General features: G+C 32.8%; 2 protein-coding genes across 14 annotated transcripts; one reads left to right on the plus strand and one right to left on the minus strand.

Annotated features, from left to right (window-relative positions):
• Positions 1–89: 89 nt before the first annotated feature.
• On the minus strand, positions 90–7,345 carry LOC105332358 (guanine nucleotide-exchange factor SEC12). The gene is made up of 9 exons (XM_011434924.4): positions 7,185–7,345; positions 5,779–5,977; positions 5,288–5,508; positions 4,591–4,674; positions 4,092–4,198; positions 3,689–3,862; positions 3,309–3,381; positions 2,832–2,991; positions 90–2,570 (listed from the first exon to the last, which is right to left on the minus strand). The coding sequence occupies exons 1-9, from the start codon at positions 7,314–7,316 to the stop codon at positions 2,485–2,487; spliced, it is 1,236 nt and encodes a 411-aa protein (XP_011433226.3). The 5' UTR covers positions 7,317–7,345; the 3' UTR covers positions 90–2,484.
• A 56-nt stretch (positions 7,346–7,401) lies between these two features.
• Positions 7,402–17,703, plus strand: LOC105332359 (protein phosphatase 1 regulatory subunit 42). 13 transcript variants are annotated; one of them, XR_004598180.2, is made up of 11 exons: positions 7,402–7,546; positions 7,816–8,030; positions 8,152–8,321; positions 8,435–8,573; positions 8,908–9,142; positions 9,405–9,533; positions 9,786–9,863; positions 9,977–9,999; positions 12,400–12,517; positions 13,065–13,090; positions 16,979–17,164. XR_004598180.2 is itself a non-coding variant. In XM_066065361.1 (11 exons), exons 2-11 carry the CDS (start codon positions 7,896–7,898, stop codon positions 17,062–17,064), a joined length of 1,122 nt encoding a protein of 373 aa, XP_065921433.1. In that variant the 5' UTR covers positions 7,402–7,546; positions 7,816–7,895; the 3' UTR covers positions 17,065–17,703. The 13 variants fall into 13 exon arrangements, 12 of the variants coding, with proteins under 12 accessions (XP_065921433.1, XP_034312395.1, XP_065921436.1 ...); XM_066065361.1 differs by lacking the exons at positions 9,977–9,999; positions 13,065–13,090 and adding exons at positions 11,321–11,335; positions 12,749–12,765 and having other exon boundaries at positions 16,979–17,703; XM_034456504.2 differs by lacking the exons at positions 9,977–9,999; positions 13,065–13,090 and adding exons at positions 11,321–11,335; positions 15,466–15,554 and having other exon boundaries at positions 16,979–17,703.
• Positions 17,704–17,970: the final 267 nt, after the last annotated feature.

Consider the following 17,970-nt stretch of genomic DNA (forward strand, 5'->3'; position numbering starts at 1 on the left):
TTGGATGCAATGCTCCAACCCACGAAAATTTAAATAAATCTAATACTATAAATACAATGTATATGCATAAATATAAATAAACAAAATGCCACTTTTAACAATTTTATTGCATTTTTTTTCACTATAAGCAATAAATAAAATTTGGTATACAGTCAGAGAATACTGCATGTTACTAACAGTAGAGGAATGTAAGAAAGAATCTACACATTCAACAGTCGTTAAGTGTATTGTATCTTGGTCGCATAAAGCCTTCTACACTAACATATTCATATACATGGCTGTGTAATATGTTAATTACATACAAAAATGTGAATCTTTGTACAAGTAATTTAAAAATTAATCATAAACCCTACTTGATACATGTATCGCATTCATTCTTAAACATGTAATAATTTTATCTTTGAAAATTTAAAATGTCAGCAAATATGTTTCTATTTTAACATTTTATTGATAGTTTTAATTTGCTATTCAAAGAAAATAGTGTTTACCAAGGACAAGTTGACACATTGAAGTATATGTATACAATGTATTATATTCCCATATCCCCTTTTTTCATATTTTACGTTCTTGTAAATGCACCAACCACCAAGTACAAATATCCTATATTTTAAATAATGATTATTATAGTTTAGTTATAAATTTTACAAAATCGGTAGCACCTTTGAGGAAGTTTAAATGACCCAGATTATACTGTCAATTGATTAAAACATGCATACATATAATTACATGTATAATAAAATATTCAAAAGGAATGAGAAATATGATAAAATGAATGATATTTAGAGACAGTTTCTTGACCAGAAGAAAGGAGATGCCCACAATTAAGCTATACTCCATATATATAAATAACAATGCAAGATAGGAGTTGGAGTGGGGAAGGGGTGGGTTTCAGAAGATTGGATGGAAGCTAACATGACCTGTACCACAATATTGTTTATACAATATACAAGACACAATGAAAAATATAGTATGCAAACTCGCATACCCCACACTCCCCCATTACTTGACTATACTTCACATGGGTATACATTAGGCCACACCAATATAATTTTTTGTTCGTCAGACATCCAGTGAAAAAAAGGTACGTGCGGGCAAGCAATTAAATAATAAAGTTATTAATTTTTGTAGCCAAAATTTTTAGGCGGTACATAAATAAATTTGTGCGACGGTTATATTTTTTCTACTTGTTTCTGGTTTATCAATTAAAACTATTTAAAATGCAAAAAATAGAGTGGAAATAGAACAAAAATCAGTGCAGAATTTTCTGGATGCGAGAAATTAACAGTAATATAATTTGTATTGTTTAATTTAAATAGGAGCGCTCGGGGTCAAACAAACAAGAAGTTATATTGGTGTGGCCTTACATACACTAGATAAATAAATACAGGGGCATAACTCCCCAAACATTATTCCAAATTATCAAAACTTCCAGCATATATGCACATCTATACATGTACTTTTGTCATGAACAACAACAAAATTCCAAGTTCAAAAGAAAAATAATGGAATCAGAATTTCCTGGTCATATGGACATTTACACATCTACACGTTGCCCTAAATACCAATTTTACAAAATTCAATGCAGCATTTTAAAAGGAGTTCCCTTACAAAAAACAGGACTAACTGACTGACAGATGGGTTAAAATCACTATACCCCTTGCAACTATGTTGTGTGGAATATAATAATGTCATCTCGTGAAATTGTCAACAAAAAATGAAAACTAATGTTTATCAATCCATTGCTATGTTTGATTTGTACAAGGCCAAAAATAGCAATATTATGTTGGTTCTCTGGCCAAATTTTTTTTAAATATAATGCGACAGGCAGGTAATTAATATTTACCTATTGCTATATTTGCAAAGGGGAATAATGCAATTTTCATACTGAAACTTAAATTAGAAATTACATAGTTCCCCTATTCAAATATGGCAATAAACTCAATGTGGTAGCATTTGACTTAATGCTGTGGTCCCGAGAACCAACACATTACCTAGTTCTTTGGGCCCGACAGGTAATACAATGTACATGCATAAATGACATCATGGTAATACATGTGTGTGATGTACAATCACTTATGTTGTATTAAACAAACCTTAATGTATGAGTACAAGTGGTTAAATTGCAAATTAGACATACCCCGGTACATAATCAACAAACATGGTTGAATCAGAACAACAAAATTACCCGGTAGTTAACAATTAAAATTCATATAACAACATATAAACAAGGAACATAAAAAACTTACAAATAAAAATAAGAACCTACTTAGATGATGTTGGTGCATGATACAAACTCTCCCACGAGATTCATTCAATAAGACTCTGATGTTAGTATTAGTTATATAAACAGTTGATGCTCTCCATACAGATATCACAGTTTCTGAGACCTCAACAAAACATTGCACATTAACCTTAGTCCTATTGATGTTTTAACACATTGATTTTATTGGATGGATGTACACTAGACACAAATCGTTTCTTAGATCATAATCCAAGCTCCGAGATGAGCCAGAATATCAATGTGATGAAGCAGATGAAGAGGACTACCACCAGGGCGGCGCTGTAGGAACCTGTCAATCAAAACATCACAATTATGACAGTATTTATTCACAGATATACAAGATGTTTTAATGTATACTGATAGTTATCAAAATAAGAAAATTTGATTTTCTTTTTAATTTTTAAATCTACAGCTTTATAATAACCATATTTACAAGAATAAAATTGGATAATTACACTGGGTTCTTGTACATCTACGGTACTTTGTGAAAGCATAAATTCAATTGAATCTACCAGTATTCAGTCTAGAGTTTTAAGTGAATTCCACTAACCTCGTGGGGCCACTTGGTGAAGTCGGATGGTGTTGTCTGCAGAGATACTAAGAAGTGTGAAGTCTTGACTCCCAGTAATGGCTTGGGCTGCCTCAGAACTTGGCATGAAAGCCAAGCCTGTCACAAATATACTGTGAGCTTCCTTCACATAGTAGAGTTTCTGAAATTTAAAAACAAATTGTTCCATAAACTAACACCATAGTCAGATATCTTTTATCTTGTTATGCATTCAATCTAATGACAAAAAATTCATCCAATTCTGAGATTAAACAAGTAAATTTATCCTCCATGGGGCACTTGAAATGAGTTTAAGGGAGATACTTCTCTGTAGGTTAGAATAGATAATGATACATTTCTACCCCTGAATGAATTTGTACCAAGTTGATGGAATGATACTTTTGAGTGTAAAAAACATGCTAGTACTGAACACCAGTCTATCACCTGGCCACATAATCAATAAATAGATATAAAGTGTACCTTTAGACTGAATGAAATATACACTGCTACACTCCCTGAAATGGTTCCCACTGCTGCATACACACCGTCTTCACTGATAAAAAGACAGAGATTACCATGAAATTTATCTGCTGTAACAGTGAACTAAACCAATCATATCTTTAGCATTACATGTTGATTGATGGCAGACAAAAGTTATCAATTCTGTTATCTTTTTTATAAAAAAAAATTATGTTAACTGAAACTTAATTCTATCCTTAATCTTTTTATCCCTTTTTTCTTTCAAAATCCTCTCCTCTTGATCATAAATGAAATGGAAAAATAAATCTCTCTCTCTCTCCTTAATTTCCATTGAACCCAATCGTAGCTTCAGTTCTATATTGGGACAGTTCTGGCTGTACCTGAGGGCCAGGCTGGACAAGACCTCTGTCCCTGTCTCCTGGTTGCCCTTGGACCGAAACGACTCACTGTCCCACAGGGTGAGGTAGCAGGGCTGGGGCTTCTGAGATCTCTTCACGGGAATACTAATGGTGTACAAGTTAAACTTGTCCTTCTTTCCTTCTATCAATCCATATCTACAAAGTCCACAAATATCTTACAGGATAAATTATAATAAATGATTAATAATCAAACAGATTTGTAATTAGATAAATCAGTAAACATGAATTATTCAAAAAAGTTGAAACAAACATGTATTGAATATAATACATTTTACAAATGATACATATCTTGAAAATCTAGAGCTTCCATTCCAAAATCCAAACACATCCAGTCCTTACTTTTTTGAAAGTTTATTCTGATTACCTGCATGCCCTGAATCTGTATTCTTGAGGTCCATTAAGGTCTTTAATTTTGCTGCCATCTTTTGATTTCCACACAAATCCACAATGGTCTCTGGACACAGTGACAATCTGAAGATTTCATTAAAAGATTTCTGCTTTCAATGTCAATTACTGGTCAATTACTGGTATTATGAACATATCCATCTTTTCAATGGAGCAGCAATGAAAAACAGGGATAACATTACAACATAATGCACAGATCTCGCATAATATGTAAAACTTTATTTTATCAGAACTGTCCAGGAATTCCTTTGAATAAGTGCTATAATGATGTTATTTTGTCCTTGGTCATTAAAGTTAGATCAGCTGCATTACATATCATCAGGTCATGGGCAGTGATATTTTTCCTTATAAGAATTAAGAACAAACAGACAGACAGATGGATGGACATAATGATTTCAATTTAACCCCAAAACATACCAATATGCAATGCTGTATCAAATAAACAACGTTCAACTTACTTTTTGACCATCAGGGCTGATATCAATATCATCTACATCACTCTTATGTGCTGCAACTTCAAACACCTTCTCCATGCTTGGATACTAGAAAAAGTAATGTAAATAGATTATCAAATAATCCCCTATGTCATCTAAACATAGCATAAGTGTTTTAAATACATGACAGCATTCTGCAATTCCAAGTTTCATATAATTTATTCTGTACATGTATTTTCATATTAACATACATATCCAAGTAAATGAGTTCAAAAATTATGAATATATGTTCCTATGAAAAGTAATTTTGGTATTAATGTTTCATAGAAATAGTAAATGTAGGTAATCAAAGATTACAGAACTCACCAAAATGAGGCATCATCTCTATGATACCACCATCAAAATAATATCTGAAAACCATTGATAATGATCTAACTTACAATATTTTATTGCATGGTACGATACCATATCATATAATACAATACGATACTGTACAATGTCAAGTGTCAATATTATATTGAACAGCTCAGATTCAGCAACCAAGTTCATAAGTATGCCCAGATGCATCATCAATGCAAGTTTGGTGAAAATAGGACAAGTAATAGTTTAGATAGAGGACCTGCTCAAAAACTTCAACCAGGTCCAGATGCCAAAAGTATAGCATACCGGTAAGCTCCACCCAACTTCATCTCGGTGTGCTAAAAATCAATGAACTAGTTACCTTCCACACTCTGAGATAGCCATCTGATCCTCCCGTTGCAAGTATGGAATGATCTCTGCTAAACTGCACAGCTTTTTGAAAACCTGATTCCTTGTGAAAGTCTGTTTTAATTTGTTTGATTTCTTCAATGTCAAACTGAATCTGCTTTGTTCCTTCTTCTTCTTCTTCTTTATTGGCTGAATTCTCATTTCCTGATTTCCTCTGTCTAACATCATTACTTCCTATTGAAAGAAGAATTAAGAACAAAAAATGAAAACTAATTAAAACCAAGAAAGAGGTACATTTATTAGAATTAGAAATAATGATACATCATTGTAATAATTAATACGAAAAAAGTCTCCAGAGGAGAAAGAAAACGTGCAACAAAATTTACAGAATAATGTACCAGTATCAGTATTAATTGAATTGAAAATTAAAAAACAGACAAATTCAAAATTATTTGATTTGAAACTCAAATCACTTGACAGAGTGCATTAATTTTATACATGTACCTTTCTCGTTTTTATCTGGGGATGTAACCTTGTATTTCAGTGAGTAAATGTGGCACTCATCATCCAAACCTGCAGCAAAAATGTGGTTCCTGCCGTCATAAACATTACAGCCATTCATGATGGACTTTGTACCCGTGTCATGTCTGCAAATGCTTCCTGCAACTGCTTTGTCTGATAAAAACTTCACTTCATACACTTCCTGTAAATAGATCATCTTTCATGTTGTAAAAAACTTCAATCAACTTGTAATAAATTTATGACTTGTTTCTGCGGCTGCAAAAACCAGCAATTATTGTGAATTGATGTAAGGATTAACTTCTGCCAGGGGAAACATCCTAGAATGTTGATTTTTTTAAGGCAAAGATCATTGAAAGGGTAAGAAACGTTACAATCAGATCAGCTCGATCACTGGTGCCAGATAGCTTCGTTGGAAAAGCACTTGCCTTGAGTTTCAGGGCCCCCAGGTTTGAATCCCTATTTACATATATGGCCAGAGATTAGTCCTGACTTTTACTCCTTTCTATTTGTAATCAGTGACATTGGTTACATTGCTTGTTTATGAATGATTGACGAACTTTGATGTACTTATCACAAGTTACAGTGGTTACTGGTAACATTGGTTACAAATTAGTTTAGGTTTCGGTTGGGGTTAGGTCTGGGGTTAGGGTTAGGTTAGGGTCGGATTAAGGTTAGTTTAGGGTTTAGGGTTAGGGTAACCATAGTAACTAAATAAAATAAGACCCCCTGCTTAACAGAAAAGGGCTTGTCATCTATGTTACCTTTTGTCACCAAGAGAATAAAGTTGTAAACATTGTAACCAAATGCAGTAAGACTCCCCGCTAAATTGAGTAAGGAAAAGACTTTTCACCTCTGTTACCTTTTCTTATCAAAAGAATATAACTGTAACCATTATAAACTTTGTAACCAAATAAAATAAGACCCATGCTAAACAGGAAAAGGCTTGTCACCTACCGGGTATGTTACCTTTTGTCACCAAGAGAATATACATGTAGCTGTAACCATTGTTACCAAATTAAATAAGAACCCCTTACTAAAAAGGTCTGTCATTACTGATATCCTTTGTCATCAAGAAAATGTCACCAGAAAACATTGCCTTGCTACTGGTTACAAATGAAAAAGAGTAAAAAGTCAGAACTAATTTCTGGCCATATTTGAAACTTTCAACAAACTGTTAACTCTTCTGAATTAAAAAGGCAAAAATAGTTCAAAATAATATATTTCATAATTTATCACAAAGGAAATTGCAATTCACTGCAATGAAAAGCGTGTCCTATTCTTTTGCCATGTGTAATATGTACCATAAGAGGAAATTCGAACCACACTGCATCCATACTGCAATAACAATTCAATGAATTAAATGTAATACAGAATTAAATGTTCCTTACAATTGCATTAGCGATGCCTGTTTTAGCTGCTCCGCCACCACCAGCAACAAGAAAGTGACGTTCGTCAAGGGCTTTGACAGCATACAGAGGAAAATCGGAACGTGCCAACAATCCACCCTTGGCAGACGCCATTTTTCTTTTTTCTCACTGCGTTCCTGTCACGTTAAATGATCAATATTCTTCAACAAATTTTCCATTCTATTTTTACGTCTGTAAATCCTAACACATGGGTATATTATTTTAAAGCAAAAATAAAGTAAAACTGATATGCTTATTGAATAGTTTTATAAAAGTTATTTGGTGCGGACTTCATTCATCATGTAAACGCTCGTCGAACTGGTTTATGTTTGCTGCCAGGGAAGGTTTGTCTTTATATTATTTTAAAACATAAATCCTCTCATTTCTAGATTATTAATTCATTCAAAACAGGGTTGTTGTTACAAAAATATGAGTTTAGTGGTCGAAAAGCTAACTAAACCATATAGCAACCAGACGTAGCAACAGCCCATGTGACTATGCTCTTCTGTCAAAATCGCATAGAACAAATCCTTTGTATACAAAAACAAAACAAAAATAAAAACTAATAGATCTAAATGACATTGGTTTAATATTGGTTAACATTTTTTTGTAGATTTAATGTAACATGTAGCCCTGACCACATCGGGAGAAACACAGACCAAAGAGTAATGTAAACAACATGTCTAGTCCAAAATGGTGAAATTGACAATAGACCTTATTGCTCGGGGTACCTCAGGGTACACCAAGAAGAAGCGAGATGAATCAATGCAACATTACCTAAAACGACTCACCCATCTGTATCTGGAAGACAGATGCATTGATGAAGTGGTAATCAACAACTACATATAGTTTTCATATTTGATACCTAAAGATGAAATTCTGTTAATTTTTTCTTATTGTGACTTTTTCAACTTATTATTTTATTCACTTATTGTTTATTATTCTTTAGGGAGAAGATTTGTCGATGTGCAGGAACTTGACAGTTTTGTACTTGTATGACAATCAACTGTTAAGGATTCCAACTTTACATCATAATCAGCATCTGACCATGCTATACCTACAGAATAATGACATTCACAAGATAGAAAATCTCTCACCTTTAACAAGGCTGACTAAACTGTAAGTGGGGAACTGAAAGAGGAGGGGTTGGGGGAGTAAAACAGTAATATTCTTGATAGCAATCGGTGAGTTTAAATCTTTTATTTTTACATGTCTGTAATTACCTTTATTAGATACCTTGGAGGAAATTGTATCACTGTCATAGAAGGCTTAGACAAACTGGAGAACCTCCAGGAACTACATATAGAGAACCAGAGGATGCCACCCGGAGAGAAACTTCTGTTTGATCCACGAACCATGCGAGCTATTTCTGTAGGTTTTTAAGGTTTTCAATAATTGTTGATGTAGCAAACAATCCCAAGATAAATTGTTTTCCTTAAAATGTAGTGTGGAGAATTTTGGGTGAAGTTTATTATTGACAGATGTCCATTTTTTGTCCTAAAAAAACAAAATATTAAACTAAAGCTCTTGTATTTTATCAAAGAAAGTACTAAGTTCCTGATGGACTGGTATCTTTGTTGTCAAATATTAACATAAAGAAAATTCTACTTAAACTTTACTAAGACTTTCACATGTGTATTGTACTGGAACTGATCTCCTTTCATTCTGACAAAGATTTTTTGATTCTTTGGTTTTTTTTTTCCAGAGTTCACTACAAGTGCTAAACATTGCAGGAAATAACCTAGACAGTATTAGAGACATTGAATGCTTACGCAATTTGTATCAGTTACATGCCAATGACAATTTACTGACGGATATGAAAGAGCTGGCTCATGTCATCGGTGGGATGTTCAGGCTGTGGAGGTTAGATCTGATGGGTAATCCTCTCTGTCACAAGGCAAAGTACAGAGACAGAGTCATCGTAATGGCCAAAAATATTGGTAAGAAATAAATTTTATAATAAGTTTTGTATCGGTGCATTAAAGTAAGAGGTGAAAGTACATGTATTGATTTTTTGATTCACTGTCATTATTTAGACAGCCTGTGCTCATAACTGCAAAACTATCTTCAGATCTTCTGTTGTTGTAGTTTACAGAAATTATTGTATCAGACTCGCAGCTGTAATTTTTTTCTGAATTTTCATAGACCTCATTAGGGTTTTCACATGTGTATTGTATTGAAACTCATCTCCTTCCATTCTAGATGTGCTAGATGGCAAAGAAATCAGTGAGACTTCCAGACGATTTCTACACAATTGGCATGATGCCAGAGAAGTGCAGAAGAAGCGGAGGGAAGAAAACTTGAGGAAAGGAAGTGGGGAGTTTGGTGATGGTGAGAGAATGATCAAGATTCTTAATGGCCAGAATTTCATTGGAACGGATTTTTTCACGTAGTTTTTCTATGCATAGTTAAATGATTGTTTCAATTGCGAACTTATGAACTTTGTAAGAATTAAAGATAAAATTACCTTGCATGTTGATTAAATTTTATTAATAGTGATAGAACTGCTTCCATATACATGTACATTTACCCTGATATTTATACATTGTATTTTTACTAACAATCTTGACTGCTTTGTGACAGGAGCATTATTACGGGAACTTCCCCCTGTCAAGGATCATCCCCGCCCCCCACACAAGATTCCAGGGTACATGATGCCGGGTAAGTTCTTAAATAAACACCCGTGAAAGATGAAAGTGTATAAGCATGTTGTTGTAAATTTCTTAATGTATATTTATGGTTCATGACCTTTAATTGTCCACCTATATTTCCAGATAATAATCTGCATTTAAAAAAGGTATCCCTATATGCTTGTGGCTAGTTCAACATATTCTACCCGCTGTCTCCCCCCACCCTGTGTCTGTCTCCACGTTTACAGTGTAGGAACAGAGTTCATGAGCTGTAGTTTGATAAAAAGAAAGCATGATATATTTATTTAGTGGAAAGGAAGTAAACTACTCAAGGCTTATGCTGAACACAAAGTGTTATGAGCATACTTCATAACACATATAGGTTTGGAAGAATTGTAGTTGGTCTCAAAATTACCCATTCTTTTAGAAAATGAACATGCAAGTTAAATTTTCATTGTCAGCTATGAGCAATAAAAGTAAGGATCAATTTTCTCCCCCTTTTTGAAGTAAACCATACCCAGTTGTTACAGAATTGAAATGACCATTAAACACTCACATTGGACAGCTGATAAACCAGACACTAATTACTGACACATAATGAAGATGAAGTGAACCACTTTTCCAATCTCACAGTTTTCAGTGAAAAAAAGGGCGCACTTAATTAACAACATAACTATAGTAGTTCAGAAGATGGAAGGGTTTTATTGAAAGCAAATAACAAAGAGATTATAGATCGCAACTTGAAATGATTATATAGATTGAATACAGGTACTTCATATAGTGTCATGGTTTTTTTGTCTTTTGATATGGAATAAAAAGTTGGGGAGAGATATTATATAGATAGATGTATAGATTAGATAGTTACTTTCAGTTTCTGGCCACAAAAATAGACATGTGCAGAATTGCATGTACCATACTTGTAAAAAAGGACATATACTAAAAGATATATTTGCATGCATTCATATATGGACAATGTTTTCACCAATGTGCTTTTAAATAAACAATATCTTCATAATTTAGAACATACTTTGTAAATTTAACTGGGGAATTCCAAATTCATGCTGATAAGTAAGGGAAATTAATAAGGGTGTTAATTATTATTTATGAAAGCAGGATTGAAAACATTGTGACATCTATAACACTGCATGATGACAACTTTAAGTTAATACTACATATTGTCTTCTGTGAATTCCTCATACAGAAAACACAGTTATCATGACAGAATTTTTTAAATTATATATTATAAATGTTTTTCTAATCTAATTATTTGTGAACTTTATTTTATTTTCACTTGTATAATACACCAAAACAGTAATGAGTTTAGGATCTTTATCTAAATCCCTTGAATATTTTTAATATCGAGTCATGTGTTAAACCCCATTTTGTGAATTAATTTGAAGTAAAATGAGTTCAGCGTAACTGTGTTACTATATGCATGTGTATGACAATCGTACAAGGACTGTAGTATATTTAGTATATTGTTTGCAGGACTAATGATGAAAGGTGAGAAAAGCATGACCAAAAATTATCCTTAATCTGTTGTAGACTTCTTTGTATATGTAGGTAGACTTTTGCATAATATTTAAATCTCTCAGAATCTGACGAGATTTTGGAGCAACCCTGTACCTAGTTTCTGTCGTCTGCAGTAACCTAATGTTTTGAATGTTCAAACAAAAGTTGATTAATTAAAACTTGATTTAATCATCAATTTATACTGGTATTATTTCATTTTTGTGTTACTGTGTGGAATAATTTAATTGAAGTCTGCTGTAGAATGTTTTCTCAGTAAAGGTCCTTTGAAGTAGTACTATTATCAAGGGTTAATTGGTGTTGTCTAATTCTTGTCAAAAATATAGTGAAAGTGTACGTTTGTTGGTATATGTGGTATATATAGTAACATACTATTGTTTAGCAAGACTTAACCTTGTAATCCCTTTATCATTCCAATAGTAACCAGTATCTATGGATTTTGGAGATTTAACATTTACTATGTGTGTTTTAAGTTACTGTACTTAAGCTGTAGTACAATCATAAGGAATAAGATTTTTTTTCATCCAAAAAGTCATGATTAAAGCTGAAGGAAAGTGAATTTATAGCTAATAGAGATGTATTTTCAAATATATCATTTTTGTATATTAATAAGTTTAATTAAATGCACATAAATAAAAATGATTTTTTTTTACATTAATTAAGATAATTATCACTGGCACCAAATTTGGCTGATTTTTCACATTGATTAATTTAATTAATTACCAAAGCTACCATATACTTTCCTCAGAGGGTTTATATCCATAAAAAATTGACATTTTGGGTCATAATGAGCACGTTTGAATGTTAATTGATTTATTAAATTTTTCTTTTAATTTAGTTTCTGCTTAATAGTTTGTATAATTATAGCATTATTTAATATTCTAACAATATTTGCATTTTTATTTTCCATACAGTGATATCTGAATGACAATTTTTGAATTACATGTATTTATATAATTATCTTCAGTTGCATTTTCTTTATAAGTAGTTACTTTCCATCCCTGGAGTGTTAATTATTGAAACATTTTCTTTGAAAGGTTTACCCAGAAAGCAATTTGATGAAATTCTTGCAAGAACCAACAGCAACCTTGCAGAGGACCCAGTCCAGACACATTCCGCCTCAATGAAGACTCGGAGCGGGATCTTACGGTCCAAGTAAGTCTGAGCGATTGTTACAATACATACATTAATATACATTCTGATACAATCATTTCTGTAAACTTTTTTCCAATTATATATTAGAGCTTTTTATTTTATATTCTTTTGGTGAATGCAAGATCATTTGCACAGTTTGCACACACAACAGCTATAGCTACTGCACAGCTGTGATTACTTCCCTTTGGTGACACGTGCTTAATTTACTTTTATATGCACTGTTTTCCACAGAATATTTTACAGGCCAAGTAGAGAAGTCATTACAGACAAATCTGTTCATGTGGCTGTATTATTTTTACCCCTTTTGATTTGACAAGCATGTAGTTCCATGTATACAAATTCTTTGTTCCATCAGCAAGTTGCAGCATCTGATGAAGAAAATTTAATCATTTCATGGTGTTTCTTTTATAAAGCATGTGTAAATTGAAAACTCCTGTTTATAAAAGATAGAGTTGATATAGGTATACTAAAGTCAATATTATACATTTGTAGTTCTAATTTCATCAGACGAGTCTTTTATCTGACATTCCCATGTTTTGTATATTAGAACTCTAGTGATTGGTTGACAGCCAGGTACAGTATTAGTTGTTGCTATGACACCACATACTTTGTGAACAACCACTGCCAATCTTTTATGTGTACATAACAGGTCAACCTTTCTAACTGTGACATAGTAAATGTGTTGTTGCCTTCAATATCAATTTAAATATATATTATTTAATTTTTTTTTAATCAATCGAAAGTGAAATTTCTATGTATAAGTTCTCTACAATGTGCTGTGAATCTTGTGAAGGACAATATGCATGCATATATTTATATGCATGCATAAAGTGTACTGGGTTTTATGATCTTGATATAACTAATACAATGAGAGCTCAAACTCAGTTTATTTTACTATACTTTTAATATGAGCATGTGTCTGTATTAGTATGTTAAAGTTGTATCATGGTCAGTATATATATGTACTGTTGTAAAGTTGATATAGACATATCCAATCGCAACTTCTCGGGCCTTTCCGGCAAACTCAGAAAAACACCTCGAATGTATTACCAAGGCGTCCATGACAACCCCCCTTTTTGTAAAACTTGATATAACTTCAACACATTTTAAGATATCTGTTGAAATGTAAGTTAGACTTCATTAAAGTTGATGATATACCCTAAAACATACCAAAGAAATGACATACAATGCTGTTTAGCCAATATTTATTTCAATGGGAAGCGACTCCATTATGTATAAAATTCTAACATCCGGTGATGTTAATTATACATTCGAGGTGTTTTTGCGAGCCTGCCGGAAAGGCCCGAGAAGTTGCGATTGCGACATATCATGCTTAAGGCACTTGAAACATTAATGCTTTCAAATGAACATTTCACAAAGATTTATGGGGCAAATATTTTATACTTAATCATTTATTTTTATTATTTATTACCAAAATAATATTTACCAAATGCACACACACACACACATAAGATCAGATTTATTGAATCTGGGGACCTCAAAGACATACAAGCATACTTTTTAGTGTCTTACAACAGAAGAAAGTGAAAATTTATAGCAGCATATAAATAACACTACACATGTATGAAAGGAAAGTGTCCTTTTGTGCATGTCAATATAATGATAATTATAATATAGTAATTTGACAGTGTATCATTGTATTATAATATATGTAACCCTTTGTTTTGATGCTGTTCCCAAATTAACACAGAGTGACGTCTCGTTATTTTTGGTCATTTGACACTCAGATAGTAGTAGCTGGATATTTTCTATTTAACACAGTAGGTATACCCCTCAATGATCTTGTTTCAAGCTACATCACATTTACTTCTTGGAGAAATTAAGCAGCGCAGCTTTGGTAGGCCAACATACATTTCCCTTAACCCTGTAATATTTTAGTTCTATAAGTGTATATTGAAATAACTTGCTGATGTTCATGACATTTATGAGCATATTTATCACCGTTAAACAAGGAAAATAGCAAATTGCAAGACCAAGACTGAAGTGCATGGGTGAAAAAATATCTTATAAAAGGCGCTCTATTATACATGTACCAGCATGTGCAGATCCAGAATTTTTTTTTCCGGTGGGAGGGGGTGGGGGGTCCGAGGGATAAATGTGATTGCTGGGGGGGGGGGGGGGGGGGGGGGAGACTATTTTCAGTAAGTGAACTTAAAATTTATTAAATTTTCAAAAATTTAATAAATTTTATTTTTCCATGGAGGACCCGGACCCCTACGACTCCCGTCTAGATCCGTGCATGACCAGTATTTACCATCACACTGTAGTTGAACAAATTTATGAGAAAATGTGATTTTTTTTTTATTACAGGGAATACAAATGTATATTTAATTTGATGCAATAATCTGTTTTTAATTAGTGATTATGTAAAGAAAACTCTTTTCAAATTAACTAGAATAACCAGTTTGCTCAATATAATTTTTAAGAGAAGCTAGGGACTCCTATGTGCATGATTTTGACTGTTTTAATTGTTCATATTGTTTCAATAAATGTGCTTCTGAATGAATTAAGTTTTTAAAGATTTGTATACATGTAATATGTACATATATGGTAACTATTTAGGTAAAATAAATAGGGTCTGAATCCACTGAATGTCTCTAGTATCATAAATTTCACTAAATGTAGATTGATTAGGATATACATGACAATCATGTTTACCAAACTGCCATGAACAAAAACCATTTTGCATTGAGTTTCTCCCATTTTCTAACAAATTTGGGTATACTTTTTTTTAAGGGTTTGAACTTTTAACTTTGTTTGTGGGGTGGGGGTGGGGGAGGGAGTAAGGGGGTGGGGTACAATGTTGATGTAACTTTAAAAGACAGTAAATGAGATGATGTCTTTTTCACAATGTATCTGCTGTCTCTATGTACCGTAATCTCATTATGCAATGAAAATGAAGGTTGCCATGTAACCTGTCTTTTCAGACTGCCAGATATTTTTGGCACCTCGCTAAGTATTTCACTTAAGAGGGGTTCCCTCAGTGTTGATGTGGGAGCAGTGTCAAGCAGAGCAGGTTACATCATTCTCACGTGCAGTTCTGTCTTAACCTCAAAATAACCTTTTTGGTTTTATATTTTGCTGGAGTCAATAATCTGTACACATAACATCGAGACATATCTATTAAGAAACCTTTTTTTTTAAACTCTGATATTAATCTGAATATTAACCAAAATTCATGGAGCAATTTTCTGCATACAATGATGTATTTTTCCTTTGTTGAAAAAAATTGTGACTTTTGATCAAAATTTTGCCATCAGCAACTACAATACAAATGGTCCCACTATAGATTGGCAAAAATGTTACTTGATAACACTTCGGCAAAACTCAAGTTTCCTGCATGGTGACATCATCAAACATCTATTGAGTCTTAAGTGCATCTAATACATGTATTAATATGGTCATCCATGCACGTTAGAACTGTCATTATGAAAAATGAGTTTATATTACCTAGCTTTCTGTTGTCAATTCATTAGAAGGGGATATCAATAGCTAGCTTAGGGGAAACCTGTAATTGTTATTTCAGTATCGAATGATTGAAATAAGGACTTAATTAACATTTCAGGCAAGATATTTTCTTCAATAAATTACACATGCAACCTTTACATTTAGTATTGAACATACATGTATATGTATCTTTATCGTTCTTTTACATGTGTAAGAATCTAGTCCATGTATATACATGTACATGTATCTTTTGTTAAATGTGTGATGTCTTTCAATAAGGGCTGGTCCCCTGGGATATGGCCGATCATGTACTTGTTTGATACGTGTGGGGGACACATATTACACCAGTGGTAAAAACTATTGTGCTTTGAGAGGATTCATAGGTTCCATCTGCAATTTGGGTAGCGGGTTGGAACATGGAAAGCATTTTCTTTTTCTTCATCGAAATGTTTTAATTTCAAAGGGATGTTGTTGTGAAATCATTTCTTTCTGTTGGAATGAACGTAATTGGGTGTTTGTGAATGATTTTTTTTATTGTGCTTTATGTGGATTTTTACTTCAAATTAAACAGAAAAAGATTTCCTCAAAGTTTTTCAATTTCAGTCAGAACTTAGCAACCATTTTATGCAAATCCCATCTGCTTTTTGCAGTGAAACAATTCCTTTTAAATATCTATGCAGTGCTCTGTGTGCTTTTTATCTTAAAACTGATTCACTTTCGTAATTTTAAGCAATTAATGATATATAATTTGCAACATATGTACCGTATATGTTATTTCTAGCTACAGTTAATTAATTTTTGCACATATGTGCCATCAAAAAACAATCAAAAAGTGCTTTTTTATTTTGAAGTTTTAAAAAAGTTGAAAGTTAAATTTGTTCTCATAAAGGATGTCTTTATTTCAAGTTAATTGCATATTATGTACTTATATACATGTACATTTATCTGTTGTGATGACTGACTAATCGCCTGTGTTTGTCTCCCCTGTTACAGACCTACAGAGGGTGTTGCCCCTTTCTCGCTCTCTGACAAGATTGCCTCAGCACCTGTCGGGCGGAGGCGGCAACCACTTCCTATAAGCTTCGAGTTCGGACACCTGGATCTAAATCGCCACATACAGAAAAACGACATCATCAACACCACGTAAACACTGACGACATGTGATACACACACAGGAAACACACACACAACAGTCACATATTCACATCCACCTGACTTTAATATATGTTACTATAAGAAGTTAACTATTGCTAGATTGGACTTGATCTGAATAATTTTCAGTACCATTTGTCACTAGATTTAGGATTTTTGTGTTCAATCATTGCTGTGGCTCACATTCAAAGTGTGGAAAGCTTTGGGTCTACTGCATTTTATTTCTCATTCTTAAATATTCTTTTGAAGTTCTCCTGTTCTCCTCAAACTAATATTGCTCAAATTTTCATTACCTTGGAGAACAACTACGTTATTATTTTTCTTGTCAACTGTCTGTATTTATTATAGTTGAAGATATTTTATGATATGCGCCCCATAACTTGTTCTAGACCTAGAAGTTGTTTGCCTCTCTTTATTTTTTATACCTATTTAATTTTCATTGGTGAGATTATAGCTGGTAAACTTTGTTTTTATAGTCAGGAGGTATAAATACAACATGTATTTGGTATCAGTATTAGAATTAATGTATTTATATATAAATTATTGATATGTGTCCATTTTTTTTTTTTAAAATAACAAGGCATTATTCCATTTTATTTGTATAGATGATGTAGTTTCATTGATTAATGTAAGTTGTAAGTACCGGTACAATAAAATAGAAGTGTAAAGACTTGTCAATGCCTGCAAGCATGACCTATGCACCTTTGTGTTGCTGTAGTCCAGTTCTGTCTGTGATATTTGAATAATGAAATGCTTTATTATTTTTATTTGAATGACAACACTCATATTGTCCATTCCATTGCCTTGTCCTGTGCATGAAAACAAAAATTATG

Source organism: Magallana gigas, chromosome 7 (genome assembly GCF_963853765.1).
Source record: "Magallana gigas chromosome 7, xbMagGiga1.1, whole genome shotgun sequence".
In the NCBI taxonomy this organism is placed as follows: Eukaryota; Metazoa; Mollusca; class Bivalvia; order Ostreida; family Ostreidae; genus Magallana; species Magallana gigas.

Bases quoted from the DNA above. Each gene is read 5' to 3' on its own strand.
- LOC105332358 (XM_011434924.4), bottom strand. From the start codon at position 7,316: ATGGCGTCTGCCAAGGGTGGATTGTTGGCACGTTCCGATTTTCCTCTG. The intron at 5,978-7,184 runs GTAAGGAACATT...ATCTATTTACAG, and splicing joins CAGGCATCGCTAATGCAATT to GAAGTGTATGAAGTGAAGTT. The intron at 4,675-5,287 runs GTAACTAGTTCA...TACTTTTTCTAG, and splicing joins GCTATCTCAGAGTGTGGAAG to TATCCAAGCATGGAGAAGGT.
- LOC105332359 (XM_034456504.2), top strand. From the start codon at position 7,896: ATGGTGAAATTGACAATAGACCTTATTGCTCGGGGTACCTCAGGGTAC. The intron at 8,031-8,151 runs GTAATCAACAAC...ATTATTCTTTAG, and splicing joins ACAGATGCATTGATGAAGTG to GGAGAAGATTTGTCGATGTG. The intron at 9,534-9,785 runs GTGAGAGAATGA...GCTTTGTGACAG, and splicing joins AAGTGGGGAGTTTGGTGATG to GAGCATTATTACGGGAACTT.